At 39.7% G+C, this 22814-nt stretch overlaps 1 protein-coding gene across 1 annotated transcript in view; it reads left to right on the top strand.

The window, feature by feature from the left end:
* WDFY4 (WDFY family member 4) overlaps positions 1-22814 on the top strand; it is a gene marked incomplete at both ends in the record, with an annotated part of 143876 nt that overhangs the window by 116674 nt on the left and 4388 nt on the right. The window contains 8 exons of the mRNA XM_080620258.1: positions 163-272; positions 5483-5636; positions 7068-7159; positions 12368-12580; positions 13083-13230; positions 14141-14298; positions 15981-16139; positions 19890-20069. Coding sequence (XP_080476384.1) covers positions 163-272; positions 5483-5636; positions 7068-7159; positions 12368-12580; positions 13083-13230; positions 14141-14298; positions 15981-16139; positions 19890-20069 — 1214 coding nt within the window. The remainder of the gene's footprint in view (positions 1-162; positions 273-5482; positions 5637-7067; positions 7160-12367; positions 12581-13082; positions 13231-14140; positions 14299-15980; positions 16140-19889; positions 20070-22814) is intronic.

Raw genomic sequence — 22814 nt, 5'->3', positions numbered from 1 at the left:
CTATTAAATGCAAATATGCAAAGTGTTCTTTTGCTTACAAATCCTTGAACATTATCTGCTTTACAAAGCTGCTACCTATTTAGTTGTGCTATGGTAACTGGATGCTATGGGCTTGACTTAGTGATATTTTGCACTGGAACATGATTTCTGTCCAATTTCCAGGAGACTTGTCAGCACAGTGCCATTACTGTACTCACTACTCATCAGCAATTATAGTGGCATCTTACCTGGTCCGAATTGAGCCATTTACCCAGACGTTCTGTTCTCTGCAGGTAAGGGGGCAAGATAGCTTCAATACTACACCTCAGTATGAACCATGTAACAGATTATAGTGGCTGTGTAGTGTAGGGGGACTAATTCTTTTGACATTTTCTGTGGACTCTGGGCTCAGCAAGGGCTCTCAGCTATGTCTGTTGAATTCAGTTAAAATGTCTTCATGGGAGCATGATTGATGCCTGATAATCTTGTTTTCTTCAACGTGAGAAGGTTTATTTACGTTTTGGCCTGCAATGCCTTTTGCGAGAGCTGAGGCACATAATCACTTAGACAATGTTTTACTATCTGTCTAAACATAAGCTTCTGACTGTGGGGCACGTGAGACTTTCATGGTAGGTATTCTAAAATCAAGTGTCCATACATTAAGGCAGCTATGGGCAAGAACTTGAGGTTGGCTGTGGTGGCATAAAGAGCATTCCTGGGCCATTTGAGGATGCACAAGTTCTAGTGGGTGGGGAATGATAGCGATCATGGGATCAGCTCCCTGACAGATAGAGAAGTGAAGTGAGGCTACATCCACTGCTCTGAAAGGAATATTTTATTTTAGCTTGTTTTGAACTTGACACTGTTTTATGGTGCCAAAAGCACTCACCATGAAATTTAATTTCATCGAAAATGAACTTTGACCTTGCCTTTCCCAGCTGGTCAGCATAGAGTGGCACCAAATTTCCTGATTGCTCCCTTCAGCAGGCAGTTGATGATGCACAAACACAGGCGAGGGCTTTATCAGACAGTTGTTCCCCTTATTTCTGTAATATGTGTTGTGTTATAGCACAGTCTGCCAGGAGGACAGATCCTTAAAAGTGTATTTTTTAAGGAGTGTCTTGCTGAGATGTACCTATCCTTATGGAGCAATGTGAGACAACAAGACCAGAACATTCTGCACTCAGACTTCTGTATGTATGATAAGGGCTGGCCATGCCTCCTGCAGCTTTCTAAGTGCTTTGCTGTTGTGCTGGTCTTTATTTTTTTCTTTTAATGAACTAATACAAATAAAGCGCTGTGCTAATTAAGTAATAAGCGCTATGATATTGGCTGTTACCAGCAGTAGCTGATGGGTTAGCGAACCACCTGAGGCAATAGTTACCATCACACTCTGTGAGCCATATGTTAGCTGCAGTCATGAATGACTGTGGAGCAGTTATTTCTTGTTGTAAACAACAAAGGCTGCTGTATCTCACTGGCACACTTCATGCCTAACAAGTTCCCAGTCTGAGTAGCTGCTTTACGGCTGTGATTATGTGTGATTAGCAGGTAACCAGTGTTTATTGTGGGGATAGTTATCCTCAAAGGCTGCTGAGAACTGAAGCACTCAATTTTGTATAGATATGGATCCACTGAAACTGTTGAACTTTTTCCATTCTCATTCCTTTGCTCTTATGTTGTTGCATGTTCAGCTGAGCTCATTCCTGTCAGTTCCCCCAGGTGACTGGTCCTATAGTGGCATAGGAATTGCTAACTGTGAGACCTAAGAATTGTATTATCAAGGCAAGAGCAGGTTGGAAAAGGAGTACTCCCAAATTTAAGACCTTAAAAGGGTGCTGAGCTGGGAGCTGTGAAGGCTTCTCAGCATCTTAAAAAGTGGAAAAGCAATGCTTATAACTGCAAACTGCCAGTCTGAATGCACAAGGAAGTGCGACAATTTGGGTGCACACCTGATGAGAAATTGGTGTTGGCGTAACATCCTGTTTTGCAAGATTTGCACGTGACCACAGAAGAAGGCAGTGAGGAAGCTTTGCTTCTAGTAAGGGAGCTGTACAGGAGTTTACAAAACATTATCTCATGTTTCATATAAGTGTATTGAGATCTGACTCTGGAGAAAAGTATGTATGTGCTTTGCATTATTGTACTGGAATGGGTGAAAAACTGGCTTGTCAGGCAGCTGCTAAAGGGTACCTTATACTTCACCTTAGTCAAGTGCAATTGCAGTTCCTGCAATCCTTTCAGGAATTGGTCTCAGTATGACAAAAAGCAGCAAAGATTTCTGTGTTTAGTGTCTCTGTTGGAAAGGAATTCCAGAACTCCGTGGCCTCAATAGTTAGTGAGATTTGCTTTTGATTCAGCTTGGCTTTTTTTTTTTTTGGCCCTTATATTCTTATCCCACTGGTGTTGCATTTCAGCTAGCAGGCTGATCTTTCCTGGCATTTACCTCTCATAGCTACTTACAGAGAATAGGGTTCTTACTCTTCATTGTGTGCTGACTCTTGAGCAGTCATTTAAGCACTGTCTGAAGGTAATTGCTTCTTAGCATCTCTGGGCATGTGGTAAGACTGCACCTTCACAATTATCTCTTAGAAACACTTTGAGGTCTTTGGGTTTAAAACACCACCAAGTATCAGTGATACTTAGGGTTATAAGCATGAGAAGTTCTAACTTCTCCCTAGAGATCACTTTGGCTAGTTGTTTTGTATATACCCCACTGAACTCTAGTTTTAAAAAGCATATTTTGATAGTATTTCTGATGACAGTGTTAGGCCTCTACTGAAAGGAAAGAAAACAGAGATATGTTTCAGAAAAGCCGTGACAGTTTGTGTTGGCTTGCAATCTAAAGGCATAAAGCAACTCTTGATACTCTTTTTCCCTTTCAGTGCAGTTTTTGCATTCGTAGAGAGAGAAAACTCATTAATTCTGATATAAATATATGCAAATAAATTTATTAATATAGGAAATGGGAAAATCAGTTATTGCTTCCTTTATAAATAATACAGGCTTAAGTTTTAAAGATATTACTTTTCCCTAAAATGAATTAGACAGCCAGGGAAAAAATCACATTTTTTCATGGTGGTAATATCTTTAACCAGATTTGTCGCGCTAACAGCATTTCCTATGTATATATTATTTTTATTTAATACAGGTAATCTTTTTATTACAAATCATATTGTTTCTCAGGAGATTACCATCAGCTCTCATAAAAGCTGCAAAAAAAGATGAAAAAGCATCAATCACCACCAGACACAGCGTGCTGTGTGCAGATTAAATATACAAAGCCCTTTAATATGCTTCAATGAGATACTTGTTAGCTGTTGATTTATTTATAGTCCTTCTTCTACTCTGTTTTAATTTCAGTTTGAATTTGACTCCAAGGGTCCCTGCCTAATAATGATCAAGAACAAGATGACCTTGTGCATCAGATTAACTCCAGCTAGGCTTACTCATGCGATTAGCCACTTTCTTACTCAATCCCTTGAGTGGGTGTGGGAAGGCTTCACAGTTGTCAGTGGTATAAGGAAGAAGGACAAGGTGATACAGCAGAACTATGCTGTCATTTAGAAATGAGGCTGAACCAAAAGCCAGATCAGAATTCACTTCAAGGGAAACAGGGACGAGTCTTTCCATCTGGAATATATGTTGACTTGTGGTGAGAGTCTATTTCAAAAGACAAGCAAAGAGATATGGCTTCAGAACTTAGGGTTTATTGCCTCCTGTGTTTTGATAGATTGTCCATGAGGGTAGTTTCTGCCTAACAAAAGATACTGCAAAAGTTATTTCTTGACTTGCAGTTTGCAGATTTAGCAGAGTTTGCAGGTCCAAAGGAGTTGCATGGTAAGTATGCAGGTACTTGGGGAGTCAAAAAGGCGGTGCTTCTTACTGTCAGAAACCAATCTGGCAACTGCTGTACATGGTTCATTTGGTCCATGGGAGTGGGATCCCATCCATACAGCATGAGGATCCTTATATGTTATTTTTCTATTTAATACATTGCAAATCAAAGCTTCAGCTGACTGTTGTGCAGGACAGCATCCTCCTCATCTGGCACATGCGACAGTCTACAAGCAGAGAGAAAACTAACTAAAAGATATCAGATTTTCCCGAGAAGTCAGACACAGACAGAATCTGACTGCATCTCACATTCATGAACAGGTTTACTCTTGCACCAGCTCTGGGTTTTAGTGTCTTCATTCTGCAATCTCAGTCGCTTATTCTTTTTGCCCAGTGAAATGGCTTCGAGGATTGAATGGTTGAGGATAAACAGTCATCCATACATTTTCACTGCACTGCAGAACTATTTAAAGATACTTGTTCTACCTCTGTCAATCTCTCTTGAGCCCTGAGAGTGAGATGTAGTGTTATGTCCGATGATGTATAATTCAAATTAGTTAACCCCAATGAGAAGTACCTATATTAGCTTGGGAGCATGCAGCAGCTGGGCAACTATATTGCTGCCAGAACCTGAACTAGGTATTAAGAAACAATTTGGTTCTGTCACATAAACTGTTAAAAAGTCAGCTATTTCCTGAAACAGCTTGTTCTTTCTGACAAACTCGTTCAGATGATCTCCAAAACAAACCCTGATTTGGTTATTTTCATTATTGTAGAAAATTTAAGTTAAAATAAATCCTTTCATGCTTACTGTAGGAATCCTTATGTAAAAGTAAACCTGGATTTTCACAAATGCCTACAGTATCTGCAATCCCATTAGAAAATCATGTATGGTTCCAATGTAAGGCATATAGGCTTCGTTCACTGAGTTAGTTATTTATTTTCACTCTTCTTGAGGCCTTGCTTCAGAATTATGTCCTCTGCTACTAAGGCTGCTTTTGTCTAGTGTTTGACTCTCATTAAACTGAATGTGTTTAAATGCTCTCAGGATGTGAGGTAGTTTGTTTCTCCTTCCTTACACAACAATTCTGCTTGGGACCCAGATGTTCTTCCTTTCTTCCCCTCTTTATGCTGCCCCTCTATCCCATAAGGAATGAACAGTCCCTGCAGGTTCCTGCCCACTGTGCCTTTCCTCTTTGGCTGTATCTGATGAATGTTATTTCAGTGGTACCCCACCTTCCCAAAGTTTTTTCTCGTGTATAATTGTTCGTAACTGTTTGGGTCATAACTGAAGTGAAAGCACTGAAGTTGTGTCTACTGCTTGCAAATCACTTTGGGGAGAAAGGAATTAATTGCCCTAAGAAGCATTAGTTATGGGTATGCTGATATCCTCTAGTTGCCCATGATTATTTCTGCTTGCCTTGTGTTACTGAAAGCTATGCTAAGACTCCAAGCTTCATGGTATTCTCAGCCTACATATCTACAAGTTAGGTCTAAGACAGTCCCTAATAAAAGATCAGTAAATAGAGTTGGGACAGATCTTGAGATATCACCTAATCAAATATGTGATAGGGTTATTATTGCAAAGTTTGTTAGGATTCTGTATCTGCTTCTTATTTAACAGATTATTCACACTGCAGGCTTTCTGTCTGTCTCCATTTCACAGGGTGGGAGTTTTGATGTTGCTGACAGGATGTTTCACAGTGTCAAGAGCACATGGGAATCAGCATCAAAGGACAACATGAGTGATGTCAGGGAACTCATCCCTGAATTCTTCTACCTGCCAGAATTCCTAACCAATGCAAATCACTTTGAACTTGGTAAGTTCTAGCAGGGACTTCAGTGCTCCCCTTCCTCTCCCCAGCATCCTGCTGGGGAAAATGATGCAGATCATATGTTGAGAGTTGATCCCTTGACTATGTGGACTGATGAGGCTGTCCAGCAATAAGAGATCAATTTTTATCAAAATAAGGCTACAAGAATACAAGCTTCTGATAGCTGAATGATATCAGAAGAACCAAGTTTCCAGCTCAGAAAGGATTGTATTTCCTCTTAGTTACCATGCAAAGGAATTACACGTTTTGTCAGACAAAGGCAGATTTTTATATAAGCAATCTAGTTGGCTCCTTTTGAAAATTTGGGCTGTATCATCACATCCGTGTTGCTGTGAACAATATATTAATTTGACTTTTGGGGGCAGATCAATTATTAAATCGTGTCAATGAAAGGTGGGGCTTTTTAAAATCTGATGTGAGATCACAAGGTGATTAAATTTGCTAAATGTCCTCATTGTCATCCTGAAAGGTTCTGTAAAAGTTGCATGAATTTGATATACTGTCCCTGACCTCAAGCTGCACCATAATCCCTTCAGGATGTACACTGTCTCTAGACCTTTCTGCACCAGTGATGGAAGGTCAGAGAGAATCCAGAAAAAAAAAATGTATTCAGAAATAGGTATGGCAGTCACAATTCACTTCGCTTTACAGGAAATTCACAACTCAGTGAAATGAGACATTCTAAGGTAAAAGCAGAATGGAAAAAAAGGTCTTAGAAGGTTGTTAAAAGATCTGAAAGCATTGAAATAGTTTTATCCTAAGGGGAGGCCAAGAAACAGAGCCTGGCTGAAATCAAGTTCCAGAGACTGACCCGGCTGGAATTAAGGGACCTGAAAAAGACATGAGAATCTTGACAGTAGAGGACAAATATAGAGGAAGCTTTTACAACAGGAAAAGCCAAGAACCTGAATCTGTTCATCGCTACACCATAAATAAACTTGCAATAACAGACCTGAACCTCAACTTAGATTTTAATTCATCCAGTTGTGCAACACTGTGCTCTGATGTAAGAACACATGCTTGCCTTCTGAAAGGAATCAAATTGCAAAAGACTTGAGAACATAATCCTTCTGAGTGGCAGATTTAGTAGGAATATCTGGCAGTTAGGCCTACAGGATTATGTATAAAACCGAAATTGTGCCAACAGGTTTGTCTTGTCCGAGTTTGCAATCTGTGCTAAAACGGTTTGTGCTGAGAGCATGCTTATTTTTACTGTATTAGTGACAGTTACTAGAACATCTTCTCAGTGCTTTATTACTGGATCAGAAGTCCCAAGAGAAATTGTTTCTGCAGTGTTCTGTGACACTATATTTGATGTAGAACCTGAAACTTCGTGTGAGAAAATCACCTCATTTTCCTTTGACTTCAGTGTTTTAGAAAAGCTGCAATATAATTCTCCCTTTGTGATTCCTGCAGGCTGCATGCAGGATGGAACAGTGCTGGGAGATGTGCAGCTTCCTCCTTGGGCAGATGGGGACCCCCATAAATTCATTCTCCTACACAGACAGGTCAGTGAACATCAGGATTTGTGATAAAATGCTGAACTGGGTCCCAATAAAAATGGAATTCTGAAGGCCAAAGTCACAAATCAAAATGTTAGCTACAAATGCATCCTGCCTGTGTGGAGTTTGTGTGAGTTCTTAACTTTGCATGTCTACTTGTCTGCCTAACAATTCACCCTGAAACAAGGCCAACTTTCCACACCAGGTGAGGTTTATGTCTCGGTCTGTGGTATGGATCTATTTCAGCCCGTAAGTGGATGTGAATATAATGTAATGCATACAGATAGCATTTACATGCATACAGTTCCATGTTGTTGCTAACCCATTCTGTTTATATTTAAACTATCTACTTCCATCTGAGTCATGCCAGGACTACAATTATTTTTTTTGTTTTGGAGGGAAAAGCTAATGTGACTTGCTGCCTTTAATGGAGTCAGCCTTGGCAATTCGAAAGCAAATAGCTTTAAGGTCTTGAGACTTACTGCAATTAGGGCTATCTATTAATAGCTAGAAAGTCTTAACTTCTGTATGATGTCACCTGCTATGTAGTAGTGAGTGCAAATGCAATTCTGTATGAAAGATGGTGCATTGAACACAGACTGCAGCAAACTATCTTGATGCAGGTCTCTTTGTTATTGCTAAAAAGAGGAGGGGCTGTACTTCTGTGCCCCTGTATTACCTCATCAGATTTCCTCTGGCAAAAGGAGTCAATCTGCATTTGCGAGTGCATGCGGATTGTTGATGTGTACAAAAAGTATGATGATTCTATTTGTTAGCATTGGTAGAACTATATAGTCCACGATTTTCAAGGCATTGCATCGTCCTGCTTTGTTGTATACCTTCATTTTCTGCCCCAGTGAGTTCTTCTCACCTCTCCTATGCTATGCAGGTCCTGCCCTTGGGGGTTCAGCTTTCACTCTCTATGATCTTTTTGTATGCGACTGAATCCAAACCTGTGGATACAACTATCTTCTCTATTTTGGTATCTCCAAACAAGCCTTTCCTCAGCTGACCTCTCCAAATGCTGTTTTAAATTCTCTGACCTCTGACCTGAGTAAACATGGATATGATCTAAGCCTGTGCTTGCCACGTTTTTGTGTAGTAGTCCTGCTTTCATTTCTTTTTAAGGACAGTTGAGTATATAGTGAGATATTTAATTTTTTGGCTTAATCAATTAAAAGGTTTGTGTTAGTCTCTACTGTGAATTCATGACCTGAACACTTCGTATCTGTGTCAGAACAATAATGCTAAAAAATATTTAAAATAAGCTAAATTTCTGTCTTGCTACTTTACTTTTTTTGAAATGCATAACTTTTCCATATATTTATTAAAAATGTTGTTTTCAATCATTTGAAAATGTGATTGAAAGTAGACATCTACCACTTTTTTCCCCAGAATCCTGCCTCTAATATATGAAAGATTGTGAATTAATGGTATTTCAAGTTACGTGGTGTGGAGAATAGCTGCTTACTATTATTAGCAGGTCTCAAGTATCTCCATGCCTAGTGGCTTGACTGTGGTGTGCTGCCACACAGTTTAGTAACCTAAGACAAGCCAGCACATTGAATTTACAACATATTCAGTAACTAATTAGTCTCTTTGCAGAAGCTACATTAATCTTCTTGTTCTTTAACTTCTATTTGTGTAGCAGTTACCTGCGTAACTCAGATCACAGCCCCATATTACTGGTCTGATAAGCACATAGTGGGAAGACCTGCCTGGGGAAAAAAATGTGTAGGAGAGCTTTTCACCAGAAAACTAGCCAAGTCGAAATGGGAGTGTGTCAGTAGTAACAAGACAATGTCTTAATAAATCCTTTCAACTTTCTTTGTTATCAGAAAAAATCAAAATGAATTTTTCATTGCAATGTTTATATTAGCTTACAGATTGAACTGAAATAGTATTTTATAATGTAGTTGTTATAACTAATACTGTATGGTATAGGTATATAGCCTCATTCTTAGTAAAATAAAAGGATGTATTTTTTCCAAATTTAGAATTGGGGAAGGGGAGCAAATTTTAATACATGAGAAAACTTGAGAGTTGGGCTTTTTATTCTGATTTGGAAAGAAAATACTATTCAGTGTCTGAATTTCTCCCAGAACCTAATTCTTATTTTTACATGTGCCTGTAACCACATGATGATACATTTACAATGAGGAAGGGGATCCTTATGTAAGTGCTGTGTGCACTGCAGGCTTGTTGCTTAACGTACAGTCCTTACTAAAATGAAGAGTTGAGCTTAGGGAGTGTCCAGTCCCTTCCACTGCAGGGAAACAAGTCAGTGCTACCCACTGCAAATAGGTTTTGATCACTGAGGTCATGCAACAGTTCCCTGGTGTTCCGCAGTGACTCCAGCAAAGGCATGGAGGTGTAGGGGCTCTCTGGTTCCTTTCCCTGCTCTCTCTCATGCTCTCCAAGGTGCTTAGTCTCTGTTCTTCAGTTTCCCAAATATGGGAAAGACAACACTGTCCTTCCCTAACAGAGGTTGCTACAGACAGAAAAGCATGGATGCCTGAAAGCTGCTGCGATTTTATGCTGTTGGTTTTTTTAAGAAAAACATAGGGAGAAATGCTGTCTCTTACATTGTGGCTTGTTTGGAATGTGAAGTACTGAGCTGTACTCTTTACTGCTTGTGTAATGATGAGCACTCTGAAGGTACATAGATACAATGAGGAACGTCTGCTTTTGCCTTGCACTTTGGAGTAAGGGTGCAGTTTGGAAATTAATCTATCCATCATCCCTGCACAGCATGGGTTTGCTCTCATTGTAGAACAATCTCAGATTGTGTGAACTAGATTTAGTTTGGATGAAAAGAAACCAAAGGCTGCACTTCAGTTGTGTGCTCCAGATGCTGATGGCAGTCAGGCTGTTGGAGCAGACTAGATCTAGTTTCAAGTAAAGCTCCCACAGTGCATGTAATGGGGATACTGGGCCCTCTCTACCATCTGTTCTGTTCTATAGACCTGCTTCCACTGAGCTGCACTATTTGATAACATTGGCACAGCTGATAAAGCCACACAACTTTCACAAATTAATTCAAATCTCAAATAGGAACTGTTTAGCACATGAAAGATCATGTTTATAGACTCATATTCTTAATGATTTGCCAGACCTCATCACACCTTATGTATGGTCGGTGCAATATTCTCTCTTCAACCAGGGCTAGTACTAGGTGTTACACAGGAGGGTGCAAGAAATCTTGCTGCGGAAAGAAAATTGATTAGCTTGCCTGGGAAAGTTCACTGAAATGAAGAGCTAGAGTTCTTGAATTCTGAAACATGATAGTTTCTGTCTCCTCTGAAATCATCTGCCAGAAGGGAATGTACTTGTTACTGGTATCACGATCATTTTTAGAAGGCTTCACAGAAAGTTTGATGCATTAAGCAGATCCAGGTCAACATTGTTTTGAGTTTTGTTATTGCTTTAAATAATACGAGAGAGAAGAAGTGTTCTTGACATACAACTTGGAGTAGCTCCTTGTTTCACATTTAATAAGTTAGGAATCTAATCTACTGAAGAATTTATTTACTTCCTCCTTAAGACCACAAGTTCCTCCTCCCTGGCTGGGCTTGTCATAGTGCTCAGTGAAATACTGAGGGGCTGCACAGTTGCTGCTCTGTTGGTTGCTTTGTTTTGCTCTGGCAGTGATGCCAGGCAAAATTTACAGTTTGTAATTCATAGACTAACTGCTTTTATTAATAAGGATGAGTTCTGAGTCTGTTCATAAGTGCTTTCCTGTTGTTTGCAGGGGACAGATTGTATGCTGTGCTTGTTCTCTGAGCTGCTGTGTGATTGTTATAGCTGTGGGCAGGGTCATTTAAACCAGCTGCACTGGGCTAACTGTCTGCTCTGTGAAATGAGCCATTGTTCTGGATCCCATTAGTTTGCTTATTTCTGCTGTGCTTTGGGTGGGATGGTCTGCTTGGGAGACCTTTAACTGAGCATCAGGGAGTATTGCACAGTCAAATGATTCGGAGACAGGAAAGTATTTTTAATAATGCTTAACACTGCTGCTTGAATCATTGGGCAAGGCCATTTGGGAATGCACAAAATTTTGGTGAGGTAGGTGATGGCAGTACCATTTAGTGAAGCCTCATGGGTAAGGCTGGCTAATGCGGAGGTGGGAAAAGGTTCAACTCAGACTTGTGTCTACTGCTTCTGAACTTGTCTGGGTCTTCTGAGCACAAGTTTTCTGCTTGATTACATTGAGCTTTTTAGGGAGCCCACATTAGGGTGGATGTATTATCTTACATTTTACCAGTTTTCTTCAGTAGTAGTTGTTTCTTCTAGTCTCATTAATCCACACACCTGCCACTATGAGTGGCAAATCTGATCAAAATTAACTATGTCTTATTTTGGGAAAAAAGATCAGACCCCAAGTTTCTCCAGGATAAGGAAATCTGATGTTGCAACTGTCTGCACTTGAGCCCTGCAAAGGTAGTAAATATTTGACCAAACCCAGACAATCTTGAAAATTCTGTCATACAGCTGCCCTGCTGCACCCCAGCTCTGCTGGTGCAAAACCCTTCCCTGTCTTGACTTGCAGCACTCCTTGCAATTTCACCACAAGCTCTGCATTCTCGTTGCTGGTTCATGGAATGCAGCCTCTCCTGATGTATCCTTCAGACCCAACTTAAAGCCCGTCTTCTAGTCATCTCACTTTCCAATCTATGTATATATGTATCTTCTCAAATAAAGTCTCTGCTATTCAGTGTGTGTCTTAACTAAGACTAGCTTATTTCTACAAATAGAAATTCACCTGTGGTTTGTCTGTAGAGCCAAGTGGTGGTACCAAATGCTAACAAATGTTTTGCTCATTTAAACCATCTTGCTTATAGTAGCAGTATTGGGGAAGACATGATAGCACAGGCTTTAATGTATGCTGGAGGTTGGAGGATGTGCAAAGATCTGTGGAGTGCTTGCACTTTGCTTTGTGGAACCTGTCTGTGTTGTCTCTGAGGATACTGTTCCTGCTGTCTGTGAAGTCAAGAATTCATTGTGCAATGTCCTTTCTTTTTCTGTGGGGATCCATCTTACATCTCTTCAAGAAGTCACATTCTGTGAGGATGTGCTGAGAATGGTAGTATTGGTGGAACAGAAATTGTGAAGATTTCTTGCCGACAATTTAAGTCTCCAGCAAGGATAAGAAAGAGGTAATGCATTTGTAACTGATACAATCTACTGAATTAAATAATTTTCCGTTGGTTTTAGGCACTGGAAAGTGACTATGTCAGTGCACACCTTCATCGCTGGATAGATCTGATTTTTGGCCACAAACAACATGGCTCAGCTGCAGTGGAGGCAGTTAACACCTATCATCCTTACTTCTATGGAGACAAAACAGATCTCAACAACATTAAAGATCCTCTGATTAAGAGCACCATCCTGGGTTTTATTAGCAACTTTGGACAGATCCCAAAGCAGGTACCACTTTATCATGAGAATAAAGAGCATAATTTATTTTGATGTTATAGTATTTCAACTGGAAAGCAAGAATAGAAACTCTGCTGAAAGATGGGCTATAGATGTCTCCAGACTGTGTAACACATCAGTATGCACCCACACATGTGTGATTCCACTTTTCAATCATGCTATTCCTGTTGTAATGCCATACAGCTGTGACATCAAATCTGGGTTCTCCTTTAGTACAGCCACATGAGTAACCCCTAGTCTGGGAATTGGTACAGTCAAAGAAAAGCAGCTGAAAGTCTCACCTATACTTTTATCTCTTCTTCCAAATAGCTGGGATTAGCTTCCTGTTTCTGTGAGGAAGGGATGTAATCTGATGAAAATGTAATAAAGTTACGACTTTGTTGTAATGAAGAGGCTCACATCCTAGAGTCTATGATTAAGGATTTAAACAGTGTCTCTCCTGCATGATCTGTCAAAGAGAGATTAATTTTTCAATGCCATTCATTTTTTCTAGCTCTTCACAAAACCACATCCATCCAGGAATGCCCACGGGAAAAGTTTGTCAGGAAGAGAGTCCGTGCTGTCCCTTCACTCAAGTGGAATTCTTCCTCCTTTTATGAGCAGCCTACAAAATCTGAAGCTCTCACCAGTTACAATAAAAGGTGCTGTGGGGGCTGTGCTCCATTTTATGAGCTAATAATTACAGAATTCTCGGATGGAGTGAATCTGGCTTTTCAAAAGCACAAAAATAGTCACACAGCTTTGTATGAGTGGGTACAATCAAGATCCCTTCTGCCAATCACTAGTTGTGTGTTGTGAGTGGGCATTGAAAACACTCAAATAGTCAGGAGAAATCTTGAAACTTCTGTTGTAGAGTTCAGCACAGATTTATTTTATTTTATTTTATTTATTTTATTTTATTTATTTTATTTTATTTTTTTTTTTAGTAAGACACTTTAATCTTTTCTCTCTTCTACATTCTGAGTATGTTAAATTGAAACATAAATCTCACTGTTTTCCTTTCACATTCTCTTTTTATATTTAACAGCAAAGTAAATACTGTCTGTGTTTCTCAACTTCTTAATCTTCAAATCTTTTATTTTTCTTCATCTTTTTCTTAGTCTGCTGCTTTTCTTACCATGAATAAGCCTGAAAAATTTCAGCGTCCATGTTTTCATCCCGTGGTGGTGTTCTTTACATCACACATCTTTGTGGGCTGTACTACAAAGGCTGTGAGTGACATGCCCAGCATCCTCTGTAGTGCATGGCATAAGGAAAGTCTGCCAATAAAAAGAAGCTTAATGATACTGCTGTTAAACAGTGTCATTATCATGTCCTCCTTTGGAGCACATCACTCCCCCTGCATGGATTTATGTGGTCCATTGGCGAGGAGTATTTCCACTATTCTGTCTGGAATCTCAGTTGTAGAGTCCATTTCTGTCTGTGGACCTAGCCACAGCACTGACCCCAGCTGCAGGACTTGCCAGCTTCACCCCACAAACTGTGCAAGGAGGAAAGTTAACTTAATTGGTCTAAACCCAACAGGATTAAATATGTTCTCTGTCTTGACAGACTGCCCCAAGGGAGCTATTGGGCACATTGTTCATACTGAGAAAGGCATTCTGGCTGTTGAAAAAAATAAAGTTTTGATTCCTCCTCTTTGGAGCAAAACATTCTGCTGGGGATTTGAGGACTTCACCTGCTGCTTTGGCAACTATGGGTCTGAGAAGGTAAATAAGAAAAAAATCTATGAAGAAAAATAAATTACTGATATGTTGTGGTCTTTGGCTGGTTTAGGCACCCGTTTCTGAGGCTACTGTGAGCTGGTTTCAGAGGATGTAATATAGGACTTCTCACAGTCAGGCTTCTCAAGGTGGATATCCCAAGAGAGTACAAAGTCATTCTACACTACTCAAAAATGTAGCATTTCCTCTCTAAATTACCTCTAGTTTTCCTTCCAGTGACTGTGTTGTCCAGCAAAATGAAGAAACCCATTTCATAGGTTGTAAGGACAATACAAGGTCTCCTGGCCACTGATTAGAAATTTCATTGTGCAGAACTTTCTGCTGAAATTAAAATAGGACCATCTGTCAATTCCGCTCTGGCTCCCAAGTTTAGCCCAGTGCATTCATTCGAAATAATGTCTTCTATTCTAGAAAGTTAATTCTCTTATTTCTCTACTGTTAAAAATCAACAGTCTGTGTCATCACACTGCTTGCTAGGGCATTTGACTGATCCAGTTTCTTCCTCTACCATAAACAAACTGATTTTTAGACATGTCTGGGACAATGTTATGACACATGAAGTTATTTGATTTAGCTTGGGTACCACAAGAGCAGATTATGTCATTCAGCAAGATACTGACTCGGGTATTTGTGGAAGTCACACCATTATGTTTTTAGACATAACCACAGTCAATGGAAGTGAAAAAGCCTTGAGATGTATTTTACTTTCTGCTCCCTGGTAAAAATTATTGAGGGTTTTCTCCACTGATTTCAATTACACTCGGTGCTTAGCAATTCATAGCGCTGCTGTAGGTGTAAATTACTTGGTTTGGCTTTTCAAATGTCAGGGTGTCATTGAGCCTAGTGACACTGAGCGTAGTGAGTGTGACTTCTCACATCCAACTGTGAGAAGTAGTTGAGAGTCCAACTTAAGTTCTCTATGGATCAACCATGCCTCTGCACATGAGCTTAAAAGAAATTTTTGTCTTCATTGTAAGTAGGTAAAGGTGTATTCTGTCTGTGGTATGATTTTGTAGCTGTGCCATCCAGCCCCTCCAGAATCATTAGCACCATAATGTTGTTCCCATTTTGTGGGACAGAGCTAATGAAGAAAATGAGCAAAAGGATGTTTGTGCTATAATTGTAGCAATGTGTGATAGACCTGACTTTGGTTTAGGCTGTTTTGGATGCTACTAATGGAGAAGTTGGCACAGAATGGAATTTAATGCTTTGGCTTTTGGCTTTTCAGTCCAAGTAAATAAGAGGAAGGTTGCAAAGCCAGGCACTGTTATCAGTGGCCATCGCAACCTGAACTTTCCCTTTAATCTACACTGAATGTTTGCATTCTGTCACTATATGGTGGCAGAATGAGCTTGCCTTATGTTACGGAGGACATCTGTGGCACAAGAGAGATTGGGACTCAGGTGCCCTAAGGCATAAGGCACTGACTTTTGTCCAGCCTTCTTGTTTGGTGCCTGGAGGATGGCGTAGCTGCATGCAGCCGCAGCCTGTGCATGTTCCTATTATGCAGCTGTGCTGTGAGCAAAAAGACTGGTTAAGATGAGCTTTTCTTTCATGGATTTGAAGAAATGGAGGCTTAGTTCAGAAAATTGAATCTATGCTTTGGTATTGGTAAATGCATGGTATCACCAGATGATCACTGATCTTAAAGCTGCTTCCTCATACAGAACATGACTACATTTGAGTGCATGGCAGACTGGGGAAAGTGCCTTTGTGCTGTGTGTCCTTCAGCAACTACCATAATCACATCTGGAACAAGCTCAGTTGTGTGCGTCTGGGAATTTTCCTTGGTCAAGGACAAAGTGAAATATCTGAACCTGAGACAGGTCAGTACTGTGGTTCTTTTGCTATAGAAACTCAGTGAAAGCCAAAAGATTTGTTTCTTTCTTTCATATGACTGGCAGAAAAAATACCTTTGGGCAAATCAAGAAGGCAGAAAAGAAACCAATCAGCAGTATCATGTGACAGCCTATTATCAGGACAGGTGCTGATAATATGCCTTATTCCCACAGTTTATATTTACAAAAATGGTTGTTTTTTATCCCGCCTTTGGTAGCATTTCCAAAGTTTATTATGATCACAGAAACAGTGATGTTAAGGCATATGCTCTCCTCACTTAAGTGCAGCCATTTTACAGCAGGATTACTTTCAAAAACCAGTATCACCTGGAAATGTTAATAGTTCTTTCTGGCCTGCTACAGGAATGGGCAGGATGTCCAAAACACCCTGCTAACTTAGCTGATGAAGATGAAGGCTCAGCTAGGCAAAGTTCTTGTTTCTTTTCTCTCAAACTGAATTCAGAACATAGAAAGTTTATCTGTCACTTCATGAGGTAGGGTTGCATCCAGTAAGAATGATATAGTTTGTGTCCTCATTGTCCAAAGTCTTTAGTTGTTGTTGATTTAGAGCTCATCTATAGTCATCAAACAGCTGTGTAAATGCTATTTCGTTTACAAAAGCAAATTCACATACAAGGTTTGTGTAGTGCAGCTATGGTGAGTTCTCAGCTTTACAAGTAAAACTAGTATACACCTCTATTATAGCTGAAAGGCAACACGAGACCCTTTTTCCCTGAGAAATCAAGAGGTCACAAAACACTGCTACTTTTAGGTGAACTAATAAAGGGTTCACTGATCAACAAGTTCTCCCAGTGTTAGAACTTCTTCTGTTAATTTGCTCTGAAGAGATATTCAGATGGTATTTCAGTGCTTTCTGTAACCTGAGCCAAAACATGTTTTGTTTTTCATTAAATGATGTGAATTTTCATTAAATCTCTGTTGGGATGCCAGAGAAGGGTTTAGGTCTTCGTTTATCTGGAATTCTTGTGTGTTGAAATTAGGGGAGAAATTGTGTTTAGAGAAGTCTCTCTTCTGAGGTTTATGATGTTTCCTGCTTGAGAAGCCAGAAATATGAGATGAGATCTTCAGTGATGACTTTTAACCAGATGATTATTAATCCAGAGCATGACATGCACATAGAAATGGAAGAGATAGTAATAGAGAAAAGCATAAGCAGTAATTTTCATCAACATCAAGATGATACCAGTCAGGGGGTCAGTAAAGTGGCATGAGATCATTCAATGACAAATATTGTATCTTTCCTTCTTTTTGCTAGCAGAGGCTTTTTTTGATGACCGTCTGGCATAGATGTAAATTTGAACTATGGTTCTATATGTCTTCCAGTGAATTACTTGCTGCTTTCACGTAATTCACTGTTCTGTGGTGGCTGCTTTTTCTGCTGAACAAAAAAATTGTATCATCTTTCCTGAGAGAGTGAGTTTTGCTTAAGTAAAGCTGATGTGCTATAAAGCGGATGGTATTCACTTATCAGCTGTCTCATGGGATTGGCATATTCTGGTATGGAATATAGTAAAGTACAAAAACTACATTTCAGCAGAAAAAAAGACATTCCCCCCCCCCTTTTTTAACAGGGGCTGCTTACACAGTTTTGTGGAATGCTAAAGATTGAGCATAATAGCCTCAGTATTGATCCATGCAATTTACTGGTCCCCTCAGTGTTCATGAGGAGAGCAATGTGTACAATTCAGACCCCAGAATTTCTGAGCCAAATGAAACACTGAACTGGGAGAAGCATTCAGGCAAGATGTGCTGTCTGCCACACAGACCTCTCAGGGACATGTTGAATGTAGCTGTGAAGTGTCTGTGTCCATGTCAGCCAGTTCAGTTGGATGGTCAAACTTGGTTTAAGTTTTCGTGGGCTAAGTATTCCTGCAGTGAACCTCGTCTTTTTCTGTCTTTTGCTATTTGGGAATTACCTCTGGAGAGAGGTCTCACAGTTCTTTCTGCACATATGCTGCAGGATATTCCCCATTAAGGGAAAACCTGAGCAGTAATGAGAAAATGGTAGGGAGCTGAAATCATGCAGCAGTTTTTGCATGAATATGCATTGAGACATTGGTGGATTGAAGCAGGGATTATAATTGGGCTCAGGTCTAACCCTCTGCTCCACACTCAACTTTTATTTAAAGGACTTCACTGCCGGGTAGGATCTTACTGGCTTAAAAAAAAAAACAAAACAAAACAAAAACAAAAACCCCACAAACAAACAAACAAAAAAACCCAAAAAAAACCAAAAAAAATAAATAAAAAAAAAAAAAAACACAGAAAAACACAAGAAATAAAGCGGGGAAAAGGGAGTTTAATTAGAATTTGTGCAGGAGCCTGGCTTGACTTAGCAGTTTGGATGCCATCACAGTGGGTGTGCTTTCTTTCATGCTTTGGAGGAAGGAAGGGAAATTTGGAGCCCTTGAACCTGCCTTGTCCCAGCTCTTTTTGCAAAGGTCTTGTGCAGTTTTTGAGCACAGGCACCGGGTTATGCCCAGTCCTTTGTAAATAGACTGTTCTAAAGCCAGTCCAAAAATCCCCTTTTTTGTGACAGGATTTTTAGTCAACAGGTCTTGCAAGTAGAATAAATCACAAGCTGAAATTCATCCCTCACAATTGCAGTTCGCCTTTAGTAGTGCATAGCCTGCTGCAGCTCAGCTTCTGCACCAGTGGACTGTTTGAATGTTGTTGTCCTAGTAACCTTGGCAAGTGGCAGCACATGTTAGCCAGCAGGATTTCAGTCTCACAGTCACACGCTGGAAAGGAGTGAGAGATGTGTTTGCAAAAGCCATCTGGGACATGTGGCTCTTCTGCTCCATGCTGAATTGAGATAGACCCTGAAGATGTGCTGATTATGTCATGTGGAGAAAAGCAGCAGGGAATATGCATTTACTGTTAAAACTTACATTAAAACTGGTGAGTCTGAGTTTTCACAGTAAGGCAGCTAAAAACTGAGCCCTGAAAAGCTTTTTAGGAGAACTATGAAGGACTTTTTCTCTGTTGCCCTACAGGCTTTATTGTCATTGGTGGTTATGCAGCACAAATGTATACTGCTGTCATTTAAGAATGCTGTATTAATCAATTGTCATCAGTATACTTCAATCCATACTTCTATCTCTGCTATTAAATTGCTTTAAGTGTAATCTGTCATTATGAAGCTCCTTTATAAGGCTAAACTGGGCATTTCTTATGTCTCTGGAACCAATAAAACAACAAACAAAAAGAGAATGTTGTGTAATGATGGAAGGGAAAGGAATTCCTATCTGGCTTTAAAGGAAAATTTCTCCCAAAAATGCTCTTTTTCTTCTTAACTAAACTTGGAAAAATATTAGGACAAAGATAAAGACTGAGAAGGTCACTGAAATACATCCTGATAAGTTTTATTTCAAAATGTTTATTAAATATTGAGAAATAGTAATTTCCAAGCATAAATTTTACTTAAAACTGCATGAACTTAAGTGAAAAATGGTGTGTTATTGCTGAGGGCAAAGCACTGTTATAGTCTCAAATGTACTCCAATGGACCTAAGTTACTGTGCAAGTAGTATAATCACTTGGAACCTCAACTTTTTTCAACCACAAGTTAAAGGCATTGGTATTTCCACTCATACCCTTTCCAGTTCTTCAAAGAATAAGTTGTTTGTTCTTACTAAGCAAATGACAATAGGGCTGTGGTTCCTTAGTAAATCAGCCAGCCTTTATTGTGGCTTATTGGTTGCTTTTTTCCCACCAGGCTTTGTATGGGCACACTCAGGCAGTGACCTGCCTTGCTGCATCTGTGACCTACAGCATCTTTGTGAGTGGATCTGATGACAGAACCTGCATCATTTGGGACCTGAACCAGCTGATGTACATAAACCAGCTTCCTGCCCACAGGGCAAGCCTGTGTTCTGTTGCCATCAACAATTCAACAGTAAGATCTTCATTTATCATCTTTCTTATGCATCCATGAACATTTCATGATAATTTAATGGGTGCTCTTCCCAACATAAAAACATCCTGAGAGTCTGATACATTGATTTTTTTTATTTCTACGGAGATTGCTAATAGTGTTCTTAATGATGAGATGTGAGCACTAAAAGCAACATCTTAGACTGAGTAGCTAAGTAGAAGCATCTTTGGATGGGTAGATAGCAGGATTAAACAACTTCTAGTTTATGGAGCATGAAGTATTACCCTAGTAGCTCCTGGATTTGGCTCACCCATAACCTTATTGCCTCCATTATTTCATTAATTTCTCCTGACATTCATGCAGCAGAGCCATGTCAGCTGAGACATGTTAAACCTCAGTCTGATGCCTCAGCTAACAACTACCTTACAACTTTGTGGTGACAATTTTAGCTTTTTGCTTTCGTGTCTACTCTCAAGTTCAGGGGGAGCACTTGATAGCAGCAGGTATAAGTCTGCTGTGGTCTGTGTCTTGTCAGAATTGCATGCATGTTGATAGGAGTGTACTGTATTTTGCTGTAACCACTCTGAATGATATTTTTTCCAACCATCTACCTCCCATAAATGTTGCTTGCACATTTGTATTTTCTGTCTCTGTTAATATACCAGAACAGGGTTCCAGCCTCTCAGACAAGTCAAGGCTAGATTCGGTAGTGGAGCTTGAACCAAGAGAGGCAAAATTGAGTTCATAGCAGCTAGAAACCAGGCAGACATTCTCTATTTAGTCTGTGCCAAAACAGTCATCTCCTATTAGAGTTTTATTAATCATGCAGTCTGATGGTTAATAATTGGAGTGGGGGGAGAATTAAGTAGCCTGTCCAGTGCCAGCTCAGCTTCCACCCTTGGGGATCCTGGTTAGTGTAAAATATCCGGTACAACAGGCCAGTTCAGAATACCTCAGTGATGCCTTATGAAGTCAGCTGAAGCAGTGTCAAGCATTCAAAACTGGGGAGGTGGCTGGTACAAAGCATGGACTTGAGACCCAGAAAGAGTGGAGTCCTCTCTTTCCTAGGTACCAGCCCACCCTTGACATTAGCTTTTTTAGTTGTAGCTCCTCTTCTGGAGCTGTCTGAAACAGAGATTGTCTGTGTCAGTAACAGTCTGGTAGTTGGTCCAGGCATAGTTCTCCAGCTTGTGGGGTGTAAATGTTTAAACTGATTGGACACTAGTCTGCAGAAAGGTTCATTTAAAAGAGGAAAGGCCTTGGAGAAATATGACTGAAACCTCAAGGAAAAAAGATGAAGGGGTCCATATATTGTAGATGAAGAAATTCTTTTTGACATTATCAGAACAGAATGCTAAATTCTGAAATGTGTTTTTGTTTAAATTTTAATTTTTAAAATGTTTCCATTGTGCTAAATTAAATATTTTGATTGACACAAAATTACGTGCTCAGCAACAAGTTTTTTTCCTAGAAAATTCAGAGCAATTTGAAGCAAAGCTTTGGAGGAAGCAAATCTCTGAACCACATACATTTCTGTGAAATAAGAACCCTAAATCTTGTATGATTGTTGATTTTTATATTCTAGCATCTAGAAGCTACATTTATAGATCCAAATCTCATAGTGTTTGTATCACGTAGATGCAAAATAAAAGCGCTTTCCCCAAAACTTTATAAGCTAAGGAGGATTGTAAAAGCTTGCTATAACTAATGATTTCAGTTAGTTTTAAATCCCTGGTCTAGACCTGAAAAATACTGCAGATCATTATCAAATGCCTGGACATTATGTGCTCATATGCAGATAAGGTAGCTGAAATTTGATCTCTTTAACTATTGGCAACTCTGTTTCAAATGTGCTATTCTTGTTTTATCTTCAGAATTCTGCCCTGCAGTATGAAGAGCCCAAATCAGACAGGGGTGAAGTATGGTGTTAGTTGATCTTATCCAGATGCATGCTGCTAATTTAAGGGCACAGTTGCCTTTGCCAGAATCAGATGACTTTGCTGATGGTGTTCTATTTAGCTGGCTCTTAGCATGCATCAAGGATGGAAAGGTTGGGTGGAATTTCAGTTAGTAACTTGATCAAAATGCACTTTTGAAAAAAACATTTAAAATTGCATCATTGTCTCATGTTTCTTGCCCCTAAGGAATTACCTTTGTATTTGCTCCTTACACATGCTGCTGACGTGTAAGACTGCAACCTGTAAGGAAGGGAGAGGAGAGGACATATTCAGTTGCAAAGGATGTTTCCTGCATCAGAAATGCAGATCACTGAATGCTGAGCTGGTCACTGGTCAAATGCAAAACACAGTTTAAAAATGCGATGACATTAAGCTCCCTGTGAGGGGCAGAGGAGGATTGTGAAATCACCAAACGCTTCTTAGAGAAGCATGTCCTTGCTTAAGAGGATGCCTATTTGTAAAATTTAAGAGCACTTGTCCTGGCCCATTGCCTGTGCACAGTCCCTGTGAGTACGTCAGTCTGACAGTCTCTTCTTAACTAAAAGCCTGATTTTCTGGAAAATAGAAAGGGAAGGTTTAAATAAATGTTTTCATTAAAAATATATAAGAAACCCTCTGCATTATTTTGCTAAATCTGACAAAGTTGTTTTGGATTTCTACAATACAAAAATGTCAGCATTTTTCATGAGAGAAAAAAAGTGACATTTTTATTTCTCTGGTTTACATCATCTGCCCAGAAGCAAAACAAAGATCAGAATTTAAGTCAAACCAACACTGTAATTTACAATCAGCATTTAAGAGTTGTGAG

The sequence above is a fragment of the Psittacula echo genome (genome assembly GCF_963264785.1).
Source record: "Psittacula echo genome assembly, chromosome: 6".
Classification (NCBI taxonomy): domain Eukaryota; kingdom Metazoa; phylum Chordata; class Aves; order Psittaciformes; family Psittacidae; genus Psittacula; species Psittacula echo.
The sequence above is the reverse complement of the archived record's forward strand: the minus strand, read 5'-3'. Positions and strand labels throughout refer to the sequence as shown.